The sequence below is a fragment of the Ranitomeya variabilis genome, chromosome 4, assembly GCF_051348905.1.
Source record: "Ranitomeya variabilis isolate aRanVar5 chromosome 4, aRanVar5.hap1, whole genome shotgun sequence".
Taxonomy (NCBI): Eukaryota; Metazoa; Chordata; class Amphibia; order Anura; family Dendrobatidae; genus Ranitomeya; species Ranitomeya variabilis.
Genome location: NC_135235.1, coordinates 69,485,632 through 69,500,280, shown reverse-complemented (window position 1 = coordinate 69,500,280; position 14,649 = coordinate 69,485,632). Strand labels below are relative to the sequence as shown.

Below are 14,649 nucleotides of genomic sequence, written 5' to 3'. Positions count from 1 at the left end.
ACACGCCTAGGTTGCTCCAGAACCCTGGTATTGACTGCACTCTCCATAGCCTTGGATGGTATCTGTTCTCACTTAAAACAGAAGCGGACACATCACAACACACTGTCATGTAAGATTACAATCCCATGAATATCACCCCATGACTGAAATGTGCTATCAATAATTGGAAGAGGAGGAAAACATGCCTGGTCATAGGAGCAAGATGTGATACACGGCAGAGTATTGTGAGGTTTCGCAATCTCAAGGTTCCTACTGCTCATCACACAGTTGGATCACTGCTTTAGTGGATCACTTGGGAGAGGATAAAGGAATGAGTGCGTTTTGGGGGGTTACATTTTTTCAGTTTGTTACTAATTTCCTGACAAATCGTCTCGGCTCTAATGTTGTGGCCGATACAAAGGGTTTCTTCTACTCCATCTGCACGTGTAGATTTATTAAAGGCCATAATATAAATCAAGCAGCAGGAATTTCACTGTATTCCTTCATCTTTGCCCGGCCATTGTGATTGCAGTGGTGTGTTCTTTCTCTCCAGAGCAGGTTGTTGAGTCTGCACTTTTACACTGTGACATCTTACTTCGAGGCTGATCAATGTGTCTTACTAGACTTCTAGAATAATACAAGTTCAATCATCAGTGCAAGTTTATAAAACTCTAAGATGCGCACTATCTTATCCGCAGTTATGTAATCACTATATAACAGATTTATAGGATAAGAAATACCAGTCTTAGGAACGGCAATGGGATAAGATCTGGTGCTGCCGTCAGACACTTTCATTCCCGTCAATGACAATGCAACGTACCTTAAGTCGCACTTGTTCGTGTATGACTATGGGTCTGTTGCTGAAGGTGATGGCGTTGCAGAAACTGGCCTGTCTCTTTACTGTTTTCTGTGTGGTATCCATCATGATCTGGGATCCCTTGGCATGGGGATGGAAAAGGAGAGGACTGATTAATAATCCTCCACATTGTGGCATGGGCATGCAGTGCTTCTGCTTGTGATGACATCGATGAGAGGAGGTTGGAAATGTCCCACCTAGAGAATCTGAAAAGAAAACAGGATTAAGAAGAAGAACAATGTCCAAAATATTCATCACATTTAATTTAAAGATTTATTCCCCAAATTGTAAGTTATTCTCTATGTACAGCTGTCTGACCCCCAGCAATCCCAAGAACAGGGCTATATATCCTGAGAACAGGGCTATAGATCTTGATAACAGAGCTATTTATCCCGAGAACAGGGCTATATATCCCAAGAACAGGGCTATAGATCCAGAGAACAGGGCTTTAGATCCCAAGAACAGGGCTATAGATTCCGAGAACAGGGTTATATATCCCGAGAACAGGGCTATATATCCCAAGAACAGGGCTATAGATCCCAAAAACAGGGCTATAGATCTCGAGAACAGGGCTATAGATCCCGATAACAGGGCTACATATCCCGAGAACAGGGCTATAAATCTCGATAACAGAGCTATTTATCCCGAGAACAGGGCTATATATCCCAAGAACAGGGCTATAGATCCCGAGAACAGGGCTATAGATCTCAAGAACAGGGCTACAGATCCAGAGAGCAGGGCTACAGATCCTGAGAACAGGGCTACAGATCCAGAGAACAGGGCTACAGATCCAGAGAGCAGGGCTACAGATCCTGAGAACAGGGCTACAGATCCAGAGAACAGGGCTACAGATCAAGAGAACAGGGCTACAGATCCTGAGAACAGGGCTACAGATCCAGAGAACAGGGCTACAGATCCAGAGAGCAGGGCTACAGATCCTGAGAACAGGGCTACAGATCCAGAGAACAGGGCTACAGATCAAGAGAACAGGGCTACAGATCCAGAGAACAGGGTTATATATCCTGAGAACAGGGCTTTAGAACCCAAGAACAAGGCTATAGATCCTGAGAACAGGGCTATATGTCCCAAGAACAGGGCTATATATCCCAAGAACAGAGCTATAGATTACGAGAACAAGGCTATAGGTCCTGAGAACAAGGCTATAGATCCTGAGAACAGAGCTATAGATCCTGAGAACAGGGCTGTAGATCTCGAGAACAGGGCTATAGGTCCCGAGAACTAGGCTATATATCCTGAGAACAGGGCTACAGATCCAGAGAACAGGGCTACAGATCCTGAGAACAGGGCTACAGATCCAGAGAACAGGGCTACAGATCAAGAGAACAGGGTTATATATCCTGAGAACAGGGCTTTAGAACCCAAGAACAGGGCTATAGATCCTGAGAACAGGGCTATATGTCCCAAGAACAGGGCTATATATCCCAAGAACAGAGCTATAGATTACGAGAACAAGGCTATAGGTCCTGAGAACAAGGCTATAGATCCTGAGAACAGAGCTATAGATCCTGAGAACAGGGCTGTAGATCTCGAGAACAGGGCTATAGGTCCCGAGAACTAGGCTATATATCCTGAGAACAGGGCTATAGATCCTGAGAACAGGGCTATAGATCCTGAGAACAGGGCTATAGACCACGAGAACAGGGCTATAGATCCTGGGAAATGGGCTCTGCATAAACTAGTCTTGAATGAAAAGGAGGTATACAAGATTGGCCTCTGCTCCATTCATTGTCTATGGGACAGTTGGAGAAAGCCCAGTATATTGCTCTACTATTTTTGTCAGTCCAATAGACAATGAATGGAGCAGAGATCGAGCAAGAGCACAACCTGTTCACTCAAGATGGGATTCTATTAAGACCAGTTCCTTGGTTACAGAATCTAATTCTCAGAATTTCAGGGCTTCCCAGTGATTGGACCCCCAGGGATCTGTACATTAATCCAAAGATTAAGGGATAACATATTATTTTGGGAATAGCCATGTAAGGGCACATATGTCTTAAATTAATGATGTACTTAGAGGGCACCCTCTCTGTAAGGCAACAGTATGTGTAAAGTTGTTTTTAAATAATGAATGCGGTTTTAAAATATAAATTAATAGGGGGAGTCTTTCAATCATATTTAAATCATTTTTTAATTTATTTTTTTTAAAGTTATTTGATATAGTACCATCCATAGGTATAATATGAGCATATACACATTTAGACATTATCTATTGGATTTTAGGCTAAAATGGTAAAATTAACTGGCAAAGTGAAATGTTTTTCGTATTTACGTATATCAGGGCATGTTTCTTGTTACTGACATTCGGCCATTGTATGACGTCATAGCTTCCCGATTCCACATAGATTATTATTATTACAGCGTCATTTATTCCATGGCGCCTTACATGTGAGGAGGGGTATACATAATAAAAACAAGTACAGTAATCTTAACCAATACAAGTCACGACTGGTACAGGAGGAGAGAGGACCCTGCCCGCGAGGGCTCACAATCTACAAGTTTGATCTCCTTTTTTTTTGCGAAACCACTGCCTATTAAACATGTAGCACATAAAGTAAATGGCAAGAACTGCTTCTGATGATAACGTTCCAGACAGAAAGTGGGAATAGAGTTTAGCCTCTAAATCACTCCAAATTGACTGTGCACCCGGCAATAGCGCTCCCACTGTGAGTAGAACAAGTTGTTAGGCGGCACGTTGTGCTCACATATTTCCTCCAGATGGAAGAGTTATTGAGCCACATGTATCCAGGGAGGGAAAGAAAAACCTTTCCTAGGTTAAAGGAACTTGGTAAAGCATCAGCATGATATCCCAGCCCAGTCTAATATAAGGTTACATGCAGGTTCTGATAAAATCTCATCTTTGGTAGAGGGTGATCTAAAACCTGTTTGAATACATATATCATTCAAGAGAATCTCAACACTTTGCCCTGTTTCCTATAGTAGGTGAAAGTAACAAGCGATGGACGTGATGGCCATGAGCACCCGTGCTCTTGAGCTGTGAGTACATGGAGTTGTGCAAACCATTCAGGCATTGGCTATGGTACTCTTCTCCATGTATACTTTTTGAAAGATTTTCAGTCCCATGTACAATGCATATTGCAAGTTAATACAGGTGGAGAGACACGAGAAAGCGACACTGGAGACTGGATACCATAGTTTTCCTCTAGCATGGACATATACCAGCCGGACAGCAGAGGATTTAGGATGTGTGTATATATCCTGAGACTACAAGGTATACTACAAAGCAGGTTCTGCAATGATAGACATCCATGTTTCCATCTTACATGTCAGAGCAGAGGAAACCCAACAATACAGCTCTCTCCGCACCATTAAAAGTGCAAGTCATAAAGAGAACGGAGAAAAAATGGAAAATTAATCTCCTGTGCTGTACTCTGAAAGAATGACAGGAAGATGCCTTCTCTTCCTCCAAATACGTTCTGTCCAGGTTTCCCCACCCGCACGCGCCTCACTATGTAAATATTTCCTGCACACGTTTCTCATCTCCTCGTCTGTCTTCTACCAAACATTCTGCCGTTTGTAACAATAGACGTGTGGCAAGGCTCGACCTCTGAGATTCAGTTCTGCTTAATCATGAAGGCAATGGAAATATATAGAAGATTGAAGACTTTTTTTATTTATTTTACTAACTTATATAGCGCCATTAATTCCACAGCGCTTTACAGAGATCATCACTGTCCCCATTGGGGCTCACAATCTAGATTCCCTAATCAGTCTTTGCAGTGTGGGAGGGATTCAGAGAACCCGAAGGAAAACCACACAAACACATGGAGAACGCACAACATTTTTGCGGATGTTGTCCTTGGTGGGATTTGAACCAAGGTCCCCAGCGCTGCAAGGCTGCAGTGCTAACTACGGAGACACCATGCTGTCCAAAAGTTGATATTTTTCTTTTAAATATGGATATTTACAAAAACATTTTTCATTTTTTTTCTGCCACCACTATCACCACACACACGTTGTTCCCTGTACCCCCACTACTTTCCCCCTACAGTAATATACAGAGAGTAGATCTAATGGAAAAGGGTAGAAAGGCAAAATGAGCAATTGTAAGTACACAGTGCTATATAACATGATGACTGCAATAAATTCAGAGGATAAACACTTGGATGGGAGGAGGAGGGCTTCTTTAACTAGATCTCTATTTCGGCACTGCCTGGTGGTATATGTCAGAATGTATATTGGCCCTGTAAGATGCAAGATTGCAAAATAAATAGATTTCTATTCTCTCCATTCTGTTCCCATAGCATTGCGCAAGTGGCTGCCTCTCCATTTAAAACTAGTGATGAGCGAGTATACTCGTTGCTCGGGTTTTCCCGAGCACACTCGGGTGTCCTCCGAGTATTTGTTAGTGCTCGGAGATTTAGTTTTCATCGCTTCAGCTGAATGATTTACAGCTATTAGCCAGCTTGATTACATGTGGGGATTCCCTAGCAACCAGGCAAACCCCACATATACCAAGGCTGGCTACTAGCTGTAAATCATTCAGCTGAGGCGATGAAAACTTAATCTCCGAACACTAACTAAAACACGAGCAACGAGTATACTCGCTCATCACTACTTAAAACCACTCTGTCAGCAAGTTTTTACATTGAATCTGAGAGCAGCTTTATGTAGGGACAGAAAGCCTGATTCCAGTGATGTGTCGCTAGCTTATCAGCTTGCTGTAGGTTCCATACAATCAGTGTTTTACCAGCAGGAGATTATCGCAACAGGACTAAGTGTCACATGCAAACCAGTCCAGCTAATCTGTGTAACCCCGCCCCCACCACTGATTGGCAGCTTGCTGACAACATACAGTCTACACAGGAAGTTTCCTATCAGTGGTGTGGGTGGGGTTACACACAGCTCAGCATCTGCTGCAGAGAAAACAGGGATTCTATCAAAACCGCACCAAGTAGTTCAGTAAGGAACACCGCTGGAATCAGGGTCTCTGCCCCTACATAATGCTGCTCTCGGATCCATAGCAACAATCTGTTGACAGATTCCTGCTCCACCTTACTGCTGACGGCACCTTACCAGAAGAGGGCATTCATGGCTTCCTGTTCTCACCATAGGTTGGATGCGAATCTATCAGACATTTATAGCATATCCTGCCAATATTTAATAAATATCTAAAATGGAAAGTTTTGTGTAGCGTAGGAAACTAAGACAGTAGCGTATGCAAGCAATGACTTTCCCTATTAAATGGAACCTGCCAGCAGGATTGTGCACAGTAACCTACACACAGTGTCAGGTCGGCGCTGTTATACTGATTACAATGATACCTGGTGATGAAATCCGTCTTGTGGTTGTTGTTTAATCTTTATTTGCAGTTTTCAGTTAGGCTGGTTTCAGACTTGCGTTCGGCAGAGCTGTGGATGGCAGCCTTCTTCCTCCGTGAAGCCCCACCCACTGCCGCGCCTCTTTCTTCAGCTCCGCCTACGTCTGCATGTGTCCTGCGTACCAATCTTTAACATTGTGTACGCAGGCCATGCGGATGTATGCGGATGCCTCCACATGCGTCGTTTTGACGCTGCGCTGACCTGCACCAAACGCAACATGTTGCATTTTGTTGCAGTCGGCGTAGCTTCAAAAAGACGCATGCGGAGGCATCCGCATACATCCGCATGGCCTGCGTACACAATGTTAAAGATAGGGTATGCAGGACGCATGCAGACGTAGGCGGAGCTGAAGAAAGAGGCGCGACAGTGGGCGGGGCTTCACGGAGGAAGGCTGCCATCCACAGCTCTGCCGAACGCAAGTCTGAAACCAGCCTTAATGATATGCTCGTGCTCTGGGGGGTCTTCATGTGGCGCTCTGATCACTGACCTGACCCCTAGTCAGGAAAAAAAAATCACATTCAGCAGGCGCAGCGCTGTAGAATGGTCGCATCTATAATATGCATTCAATTATTTTATTTAGTGATATACATTTATTAATAAAAAAAATAAAATTCTATCTCAAAATGGCAAGGGCCGCTTCTGCCCAGGTGCCGCCGGCGCCATTTTCAAGAGGAAAAAAAATTGTCTCCACCAAGATGGTGCCGGCGGCGCCAGCGCAGTAGCATCTATCAGCGATCTGATAGGTGCTACTGTGCAGGTGCCATCTTGCTAGAGGAAAAAAATTGTCTCCGCCAAGATGGCGCCGTAAGCGCCTGCGCAGTAGCATCTATCAGATCGCCGATAGAGGCTACTGCTCAGACGCGGCCGGTGCCATCTTGGGACAGTGCTAATGTCACGACTCCAGCACAGTGTCCACTGCAGCCTATCACTGATGAAGACTGGAATGAGCAGCTCAGCCCAGTGATTGGCTGCAGCGGTTATGAGTAGGGTTGAGCGAAACGGGTCGATCATTTTCAAAAGTCGCCGACTTTTGGCTAAGTCGGCGTCTCATGAAACCCGATCCGACCCCTGTGCTTGTCGGCCATGCGGTACGCGACTTTCGCGCCAAAGTCGCGTTTCAATGACGCGAAAAGCGCCATTTCTCAGCCAATGAAGGTGAACGCAGAGTGTGGGCAGCGTGATGACATAGATCCTGGTCCCCACCATCTTAGAGAAGGGCATTGCAGTGATTGGCTTGCTGTCTGCGGCGTCACAGGGGCTATAAAGGGGCGTTCCCGCCGACCGCCATCTTACTGCTGCTGATCTGAGCTTAGGGACAGGTTGCTGCCGCTTCGTCAGAAGCAGGGATAGCGTTAGGCAGGGTCCACTAACCACCAAACCGCTTGTGCTGCAGCGATTTCCACTGTCCAACACCACCTTCGGTGTGCAGGGACTGTGGAAGCTATTTTTTTTTTTTTTTCCCCTCAGCGCTGTAGCTCATTGGGCTGCCCTAGAAGGCTCCGTGATAGCTGTATTGCTGTGTGTACGCCACTGTGGAAACCAACTGCTTTTTTCAAAGCACATATCCTCTTGTTCCTTCCTTTCTGCACAGCTATCTTTTTTGTTTGTCCACACTTTTTATTTAATTTGTGCATCAGTCCACTCCTATTGCTGCCTGCCATACCTGGCTTACATTACTGCAGGGAGATAGTAATTGTAGGACAGTCCCTGTTTTTTTTTTGTTTTTTTTGTGGGAGATTAAGATTGGCATTTCTGCTACAGTGCCATCCCTGTGTGTGCCATCTCTCACTGAGTGGGCCATAGAAAGCCTATTTATTTTTTCCGTGATTTGTGTTCTAAATTCTACCTCAACACAAAAACACTACATCAATCAGTGGGAGAAAAATATTGGCCTCAGTCAGGGCTTGTGTGCCACTGCTGTGTGTGCTATCTCTCATTCAGTGGGCCATAGAAAGCCTATTTTTTTTTTTTTTTTTTTTTAATATTATTTGGTTTCTAAAGTCTCCCTGAAAAAAAAAAAAATACCTAAAAAAACAGTGGGAGAGTAATATTGCCCTTTCAGCTTGTGTGCCAGTCTTGACTCCTGGGTGTGCCACCTCTCTCTCTCATTCAGTGGGCCATAGAAAGGCTATTTTTTTTTTTGTTTTTTTTAATATTATTTGGTTTCTAAAGTCTCCCTGAAAAAAAAAAAAAAAACATAAAAAAACAGTGGGAGAGTAATATTGCCCTTTCAGCTTGTGTGCCAGTCTTGACTCCTGGGTGTGCCACCTCTCTCCCTCTCATTCAGTGGGCCATAGAAAGCCTATTTTTTTTTTTTTAAATATTATTGGGTTTCTAAAGTCTCCCTTAAAAAACAAAAAATACATAAAAAAACAGTGGGAGAGTAATATTGCCCTTTCAGCTTGTGTGCCAGGCTTGACTCCTGGGTGTGCCACCTCTCTCCCTCTCATTCAGTGGGCCATAGAAAGCCTATTTATTTATTTTTTTAAATATTATTGGGTTTCTAAAGTCTCCCTTAAAAAACAAAAAATACATAAAAAAACAGTGGGAGAGTAATATTGCCCTTTCAGCTTGTGTGCCAGTCTTGACTCCTGGGTGTGCCACCTCTCTCTCATTCAGTGGGCCATAGAAAGCATTTTTTTTTTTTTTTCCTTGATTTGTGTTCTAAAATCTACCTCAACACAAAAACACTACATCAATCAGTGGGAGAAAAATATTGGCCTCAGTCAGGGCTTGTGTGCCACTGCTGTGTGTGCTATCTTATTCAGTGGGCTATAGAAAGCCTATTTATTTATTTATTTTTTTTCTTATTATTTGGTTTCTAAAGTCTCCCTGAAAAAAAAAAAAAAAACATAAAAAAACAGTGGGAGAGTAATATTGCCCTTTCAGCTTGTGTGCCAGTCTTGACTCCTGGGTGTGCCACCTCTCTCCCTCTCATTCAGTGGGCCATAGAAAGCCTATTTATTTATTTTTTTAAATATTATTGGGTTTCTAAAGTCTCCCTTAAAAAACAAAAAATACATAAAAAAACAGTGGGAGAGTAATATTGCCCTTTCAGCTTGTGTGCCAGTCTTGACTCCTGGGTGTGCCACCTCTCTCTCTCATTCAGTGGGCCATAGAAAGGCTATTTTTTTTTTGGTTTTTTTAATATTATTGGGTTTCTAAAGTCTCCCTTAAAAAACAAAAAATACATAAAAAAACAGTGGGAGAGTAATATTGCCCTTTCAGCTTGTGTGCCAGGCTTGACTCCTGGGTGTGCCACCTCTCTCCCTCTCATTCAGTGGGCCATAGAAAGCCTATTTTTTTTTTTTTTAAATATTATTGGGTTTCTAAAGTCTCCCTTAAAAAACAAAAAATACATAAAAAAACAGTGGGAGAGTAATATTGCCCTTTCAGCTTGTGTGCCAGGCTTGACTCCTGGGTGTGCCACCTCTCTCCCTCTCATTCAGTGGGCCATAGAAAGCCTATTTATTTTTTTTTTTAAATATTATTGGGTTTCTAAAGTCTCCCTTAAAAAACAAAAAATACATAAAAAAACAGTGGGAGAGTAATATTGCCCTTTCAGCTTGTGTGCCAGTCTTGACTCCTGGGTGTGCCACCTCTCTCCCTTTCATTCAGTGGGCCATAGAAAGCCTATTTATTTATTTTTTTAAATATTATTGGGTTTCTAAAGTCTCCCTTAAAAAACAAAAAATACATAAAAAAACAGTGGGAGAGTAATATTGCCCTTTCAGCTTGTGTGCCAGGCTTGACTCCTGGGTGTGCCACCTCTCTCCCTCTCATTCAGTGGGCCATAGAAAGCCTATTTTTTTTTTTTTTAAATATTATTGGGTTTCTAAAGTCTCCCTTAAAAAACAAAAAAATACATAAAAAAACAGTGGGAGAGTAATATTGCCCTTTCAGCTTGTGTGCCAGGCTTGACTCCTGGGTGTGCCACCTCTCTCCCTCTCATTCAGTGGGCCATAGAAAGCCTATTTATTTATTTTTTAAAATATTATTGGGTTTCTAAAGTCTCCCTTAAAAAACAAAAAATACATAAAAAAACAGTGGGAGAGTAATATTGCCCTTTCAGCTTGTGTGCCAGTCTTGACTCCTGGGTGTGCCACCTCTCTCCCTTTCATTCAGTGGGCCATAGAAAGCCTATTTATTTATTTTTTTAAATATTATTGGGTTTCTAAAGTCTCCCTTAAAAAACAAAAAATACATAAAAAAACAGTGGGAGAGTAATATTGCCCTTTCAGCTTGTGTGCCAGTCTTGACTCCTGGGTGTGCCACCTCTCTCCCTTTCATTCAGTGGGCCATAGAAAGCCTATTTATTTTTTTTTAAAATATTATTGGGTTTCTAAAGTCTCCCTTAAAAAACAAAAAATACATAAAAAAACAGTGGGAGAGTAATATTGCCCTTTCAGCTTGTGTGCCAGTCTTGACTCCTGGGTGTGCCACCTCTCTCTCTCATTCAGTGGGCCATAGAAAGGCTATTTTTTTTTTGGTTTTTTTAATATTATTTGGTTTCTAAAGTCTCCCTGAAAAAAAAAAAAAAAACATACAAAAAACAGTGGGAGAGTAATATTGCCCTTTCAGCTTGTGTGCCAGTCTTGACTCCTGGGTGTGCCACCTCTCTCTCTCATTCAGTGGGCCATAGAAAGGCTATTTTTTTTTTTTGTTTTTTTAATATTATTTGGTTTCTAAAGTCTCCCTGAAATAAAAAAAAAACTTAAAAAAACAGTGGGAGAGTAATATTGCCCTTTCAGCTTGTGCGCCAGTCTTGACTCCTGGGTGTGCCACCTCTCTCTCTCTAATTGTGGGCCATAGAAAGCCTTTTTTTTTTTTTTTTTTTTTAATATTATTTGGTTTCTAAAGTCTCCCTGAGAAAAAAAAATAAATAAATTAGGTGGGAGATTAATATTGACATTAGTGCTTGAGTGACAGTCCTGCGTGTGTGTCATCTCTGTGATTTTGTGCCACAGAAAACAGAGTGTGTAACATTGTGCCTGATTTTCCTTGTGGTCTCACCAACCTGTTAAGGGATATTGAAATCATACTGAAGTTATAGCTCACCGTGTAAGTTGTTTGACAGCAACAAATAAAGTTACTTTGGTTAAGATTTTAAAACAATGAGGAAGTCTGGTGCAAGAGGTCGTCGTGGGCGTTCATTGTCAGCTGGTAATGATGGTAGTGGTAGTGGAGCATCAGGTGGTTGTGGGGATAAAAATATTCCACCTAAGTCTGGAGCTGTGGAGCCAGTTTCGTCGTCAGGCTACACAAGGCCTCGAACGCTCTCTTTTCTGGGAGTAGGAAAACCGCTTTTAAAGGCGGAGCAGCAACAGCAAGTTTTGGCTTACATTGCAGACTCAGCCTCTAGCTCTTTTGCCTCCTCTTCCGAAACTGGTAAATGTAAAAGCAGCGCGTCGCTTGTGGATGTTCACGGTCAGGGACAAGTCGCTTCCTTGTCCTCCTCAGCAAAAACTACAACAAGAGAGAAGGATGCAGCAGGCGACACAACGGGTCACTCCATGGAGCTCTTTACACATACCGTCCCTGGCTTAGAAAGTGAAACATTTAACAGGCCATGCCCATTACAAGTATATTCTGACATGGAGTGCACTGATGCACAGCCACAGCCAGAGTACTATGCTGCTCCTTTGACTCAGACCACCACATTGCCCTCTCAGGGTACAGATCCACAATCAGACCCTGATGAGACTATGTTGCCCCGCCACGAACGCTATACCACCGACCGACACAGTGACACAGACGAAGTTGCACACGAGCTCGAAGAGGAGGTAATAGATGACCCAGTTATTGACCCCGATTGGCAGCCATTGGGGGAACAGGGTGCAGGCGGCAGTAGTTCAGAAGCGGAGGTGGAGGAGGGGCCGCAGCAGGCATCAACATCGCAACAGGTTCCATCTGCCGGGCCCGTATCTGGCCCAAAACGCGTGTCAAAGCCAAAACCTGTTGGAGCACAGCGTTGCCATCCGGTTAAAGCTCAGTCTGCAATCCCTGAAAAGGGATCCGAGTCTAGGAAGAGTGCAGTCTGGCATTTTTTTAAACAACATCCAACTGATCAGCGCAAAGTCATCTGTCAAAAATGTTCAACTAGCTTAAGCAGAGGTCAGAATCTGAAAAGTCTAAATACTAGTTGCATGCATAGACACTTAACCACCATGCATTTTCAAGCCTGGACTAACTACCAAACGTCCCTCAAGGTTGTAGCACCCTCGGCCAATGAAGCTAGTCAGCAACGCAACATCCCTTCCGTCACTGTAAGGCCACCATTTTCCGCACCACCGGCAGTATCTGTGCAGGTTTCTTTGCCAGCCAAAAGCAGTCAGGGTCAGGGAATCACCAGTTTTGTAGGAGGAAATATTGCATCTAGGGCACCGGCGGAAACAATACCGTCTCCAACCGTCTCTCAGTCTGCCATGTACACCGGCACACCCGAAAGTTCCACGATCTCCAGCTCTCCAGTCCAGCTCACCCTACATGAGACTCTGGTTAGAAAAAGGAAGTACTTATCCTCGCATCCGCGTACACAGTGTTTTAACGCCCACATAGCTAGACTAATCTCGTTAGAGATGATGCCCTACCGGTTAGTTGAAAGCGAAGCTTTCAAAGCCCTGATGGAGTACGCTGAACCACGATACGAGCTACCCAGTCGACACTTTTTTTCCAGAAAAGCCATCCCAGCCCTGCACCAGCATGTTAAACAGCGCATCGTCCATGCACTCAGGCAATCTGTGAGTACAAAGGTGCACCTGACTACAGATGCATGGACCAGTAGGCATGGCCAGGGACGTTATGTGTCCATCACGGCACACTGGGTGAATGTGGTGGATGCAGGGTCCACAGGCGACATCAATTTAGGGACAGTTGTGCCTAGCCCACGGTCTAGGAAACAGTTGGCTGTAGGCGTTCGCACCCCCTCCTCCTCCTCCTCCTCGTCCTGCAGAAGCTACAGCTCTTCCACAGAACGCAGTCTGCCAACCACTCCATCGGCAGATGACACTGTTGCACACCAGTTGTCCCATTATGGGCCAGCTACTGCCAAGCGTCAGCAGGCTGTATTGGCTATGAAGTGCTTGGGCGACAACAGACACACCGCGGAAGTTCTGTCCGAGTTCTTGCAACAAGAAACGCAGTCGTGGCTGGGCACAGTAGATCTTGAGGCAGGCAAGGTAGTGAGTGATAACGGAAGGAATTTCATGGCTGCCATCTCCCTTTCCCAACTGAAACACATTCCTTGCCTGGCTCACACCTTAAACCTGGTGGTGCAGTGCTTATTGAAAACTTATCCTGGGTTCTCCGACCTGCTCCTCAAAGTGCGTGCACTTTGCTCACATATCCGACGTTCGCCTGTACACGCCAGCCGTATGCAGACCTATCAGCGGTCTTTGAACCTTCCCCAGCATCGCCTAATCATAGACGTTGCAACAAGGTGGAACTCAACACTGCACATGCTTCAGAGACTGTGCGAACAGAGGCGTGCTGTTATTTATTTGTGGGAGGATACACGGGCAGGCAGTAGGATGGCAGACATGGAGTTGTCAGGTGTGCAGTGGTCTAAGATACAAGACATGTGTCAAGTCCTTCAGTGTTTTGAGGAATGCACACGGCTGGTTAGTGCAGACAACGCCGTAATAAGCATGAGCATCCCCCTAATGCGTCTGCTGATGCAAAGTTTGACGCACATAAAGGAGCAGGTGTCTGCACCAGAGGAAGAGGAAAGCCTTGATGACAGTCAGCCATTGTCTGGTCAGGGCAGTGTACAGGACGAGGTAGCGGGCGAAGAGGAGGTGGAGGACGAGGAGGATGATGGGGATGAGTATATTTTTAATGCCGAACCTTTCCCGGGGGCACAGGAAATTGGTTGCGTGTCACGGCCGGGTTCTGGTTTTTTGAGGGACACAAGTGACGTAGATTTGCCTGCAACTGCCCCTCAACCAATCACAACCGGAGATTTGACAACTGGAACTTTGGCCCACATGGCGGATTATGCCTTACGTATCCTAAAAAGGGACACACGCATTACGAAAATGATGAACGATGACGATTACTGGTTGGCCTGCCTCCTTGATCCACGCTATAAAGGCAAATTGCAAAATATTATGCCACATGAGAACTTGGAACTAATATTAGCAACCAAACAATCAACTCTTGTTGACCGTTTGCTTCAGGCATTCCCAGCACACAGCGCACGTGATCGTTCTCACACGAGCTCCAGGGGGCAGCAGACTAGGAGTGTTAGGGGTGCACACATCAGAAGTGGCGTTGGACAGAGGGGTTTTCTGACCAGGTTGTGGAGTGATTTTGCTATGACCGCAGACAGGACAGGTACTGCTGCATCAATTGAAAGTGACAGGAGACAACATTTGTCCAGTATGGTTACTAACTATTTTTCATCCCTTATCGATGTTCTCCCTCAACCGTCATTCCCATTTGATTACTGGGCCT

At 44.4% G+C, this 14,649-nt stretch overlaps 1 protein-coding gene across 3 annotated transcripts in view; it reads right to left on the bottom strand.

Moving 5' to 3' along the window:
• Nucleotides 1-14,649, bottom strand: part of NEURL1 (neuralized E3 ubiquitin protein ligase 1) — a 319,459-nt gene that overhangs the window by 52,782 nt on the left and 252,028 nt on the right. For all 3 annotated transcript variants that reach the window (XM_077258683.1, XM_077258685.1, XM_077258684.1), the window contains exon 2: nucleotides 800-1,041. In XM_077258683.1, the coding sequence (XP_077114798.1) occupies nucleotides 800-1,041 (242 nt within the window). The remainder of the gene's footprint in view (nucleotides 1-799; nucleotides 1,042-14,649) is intronic.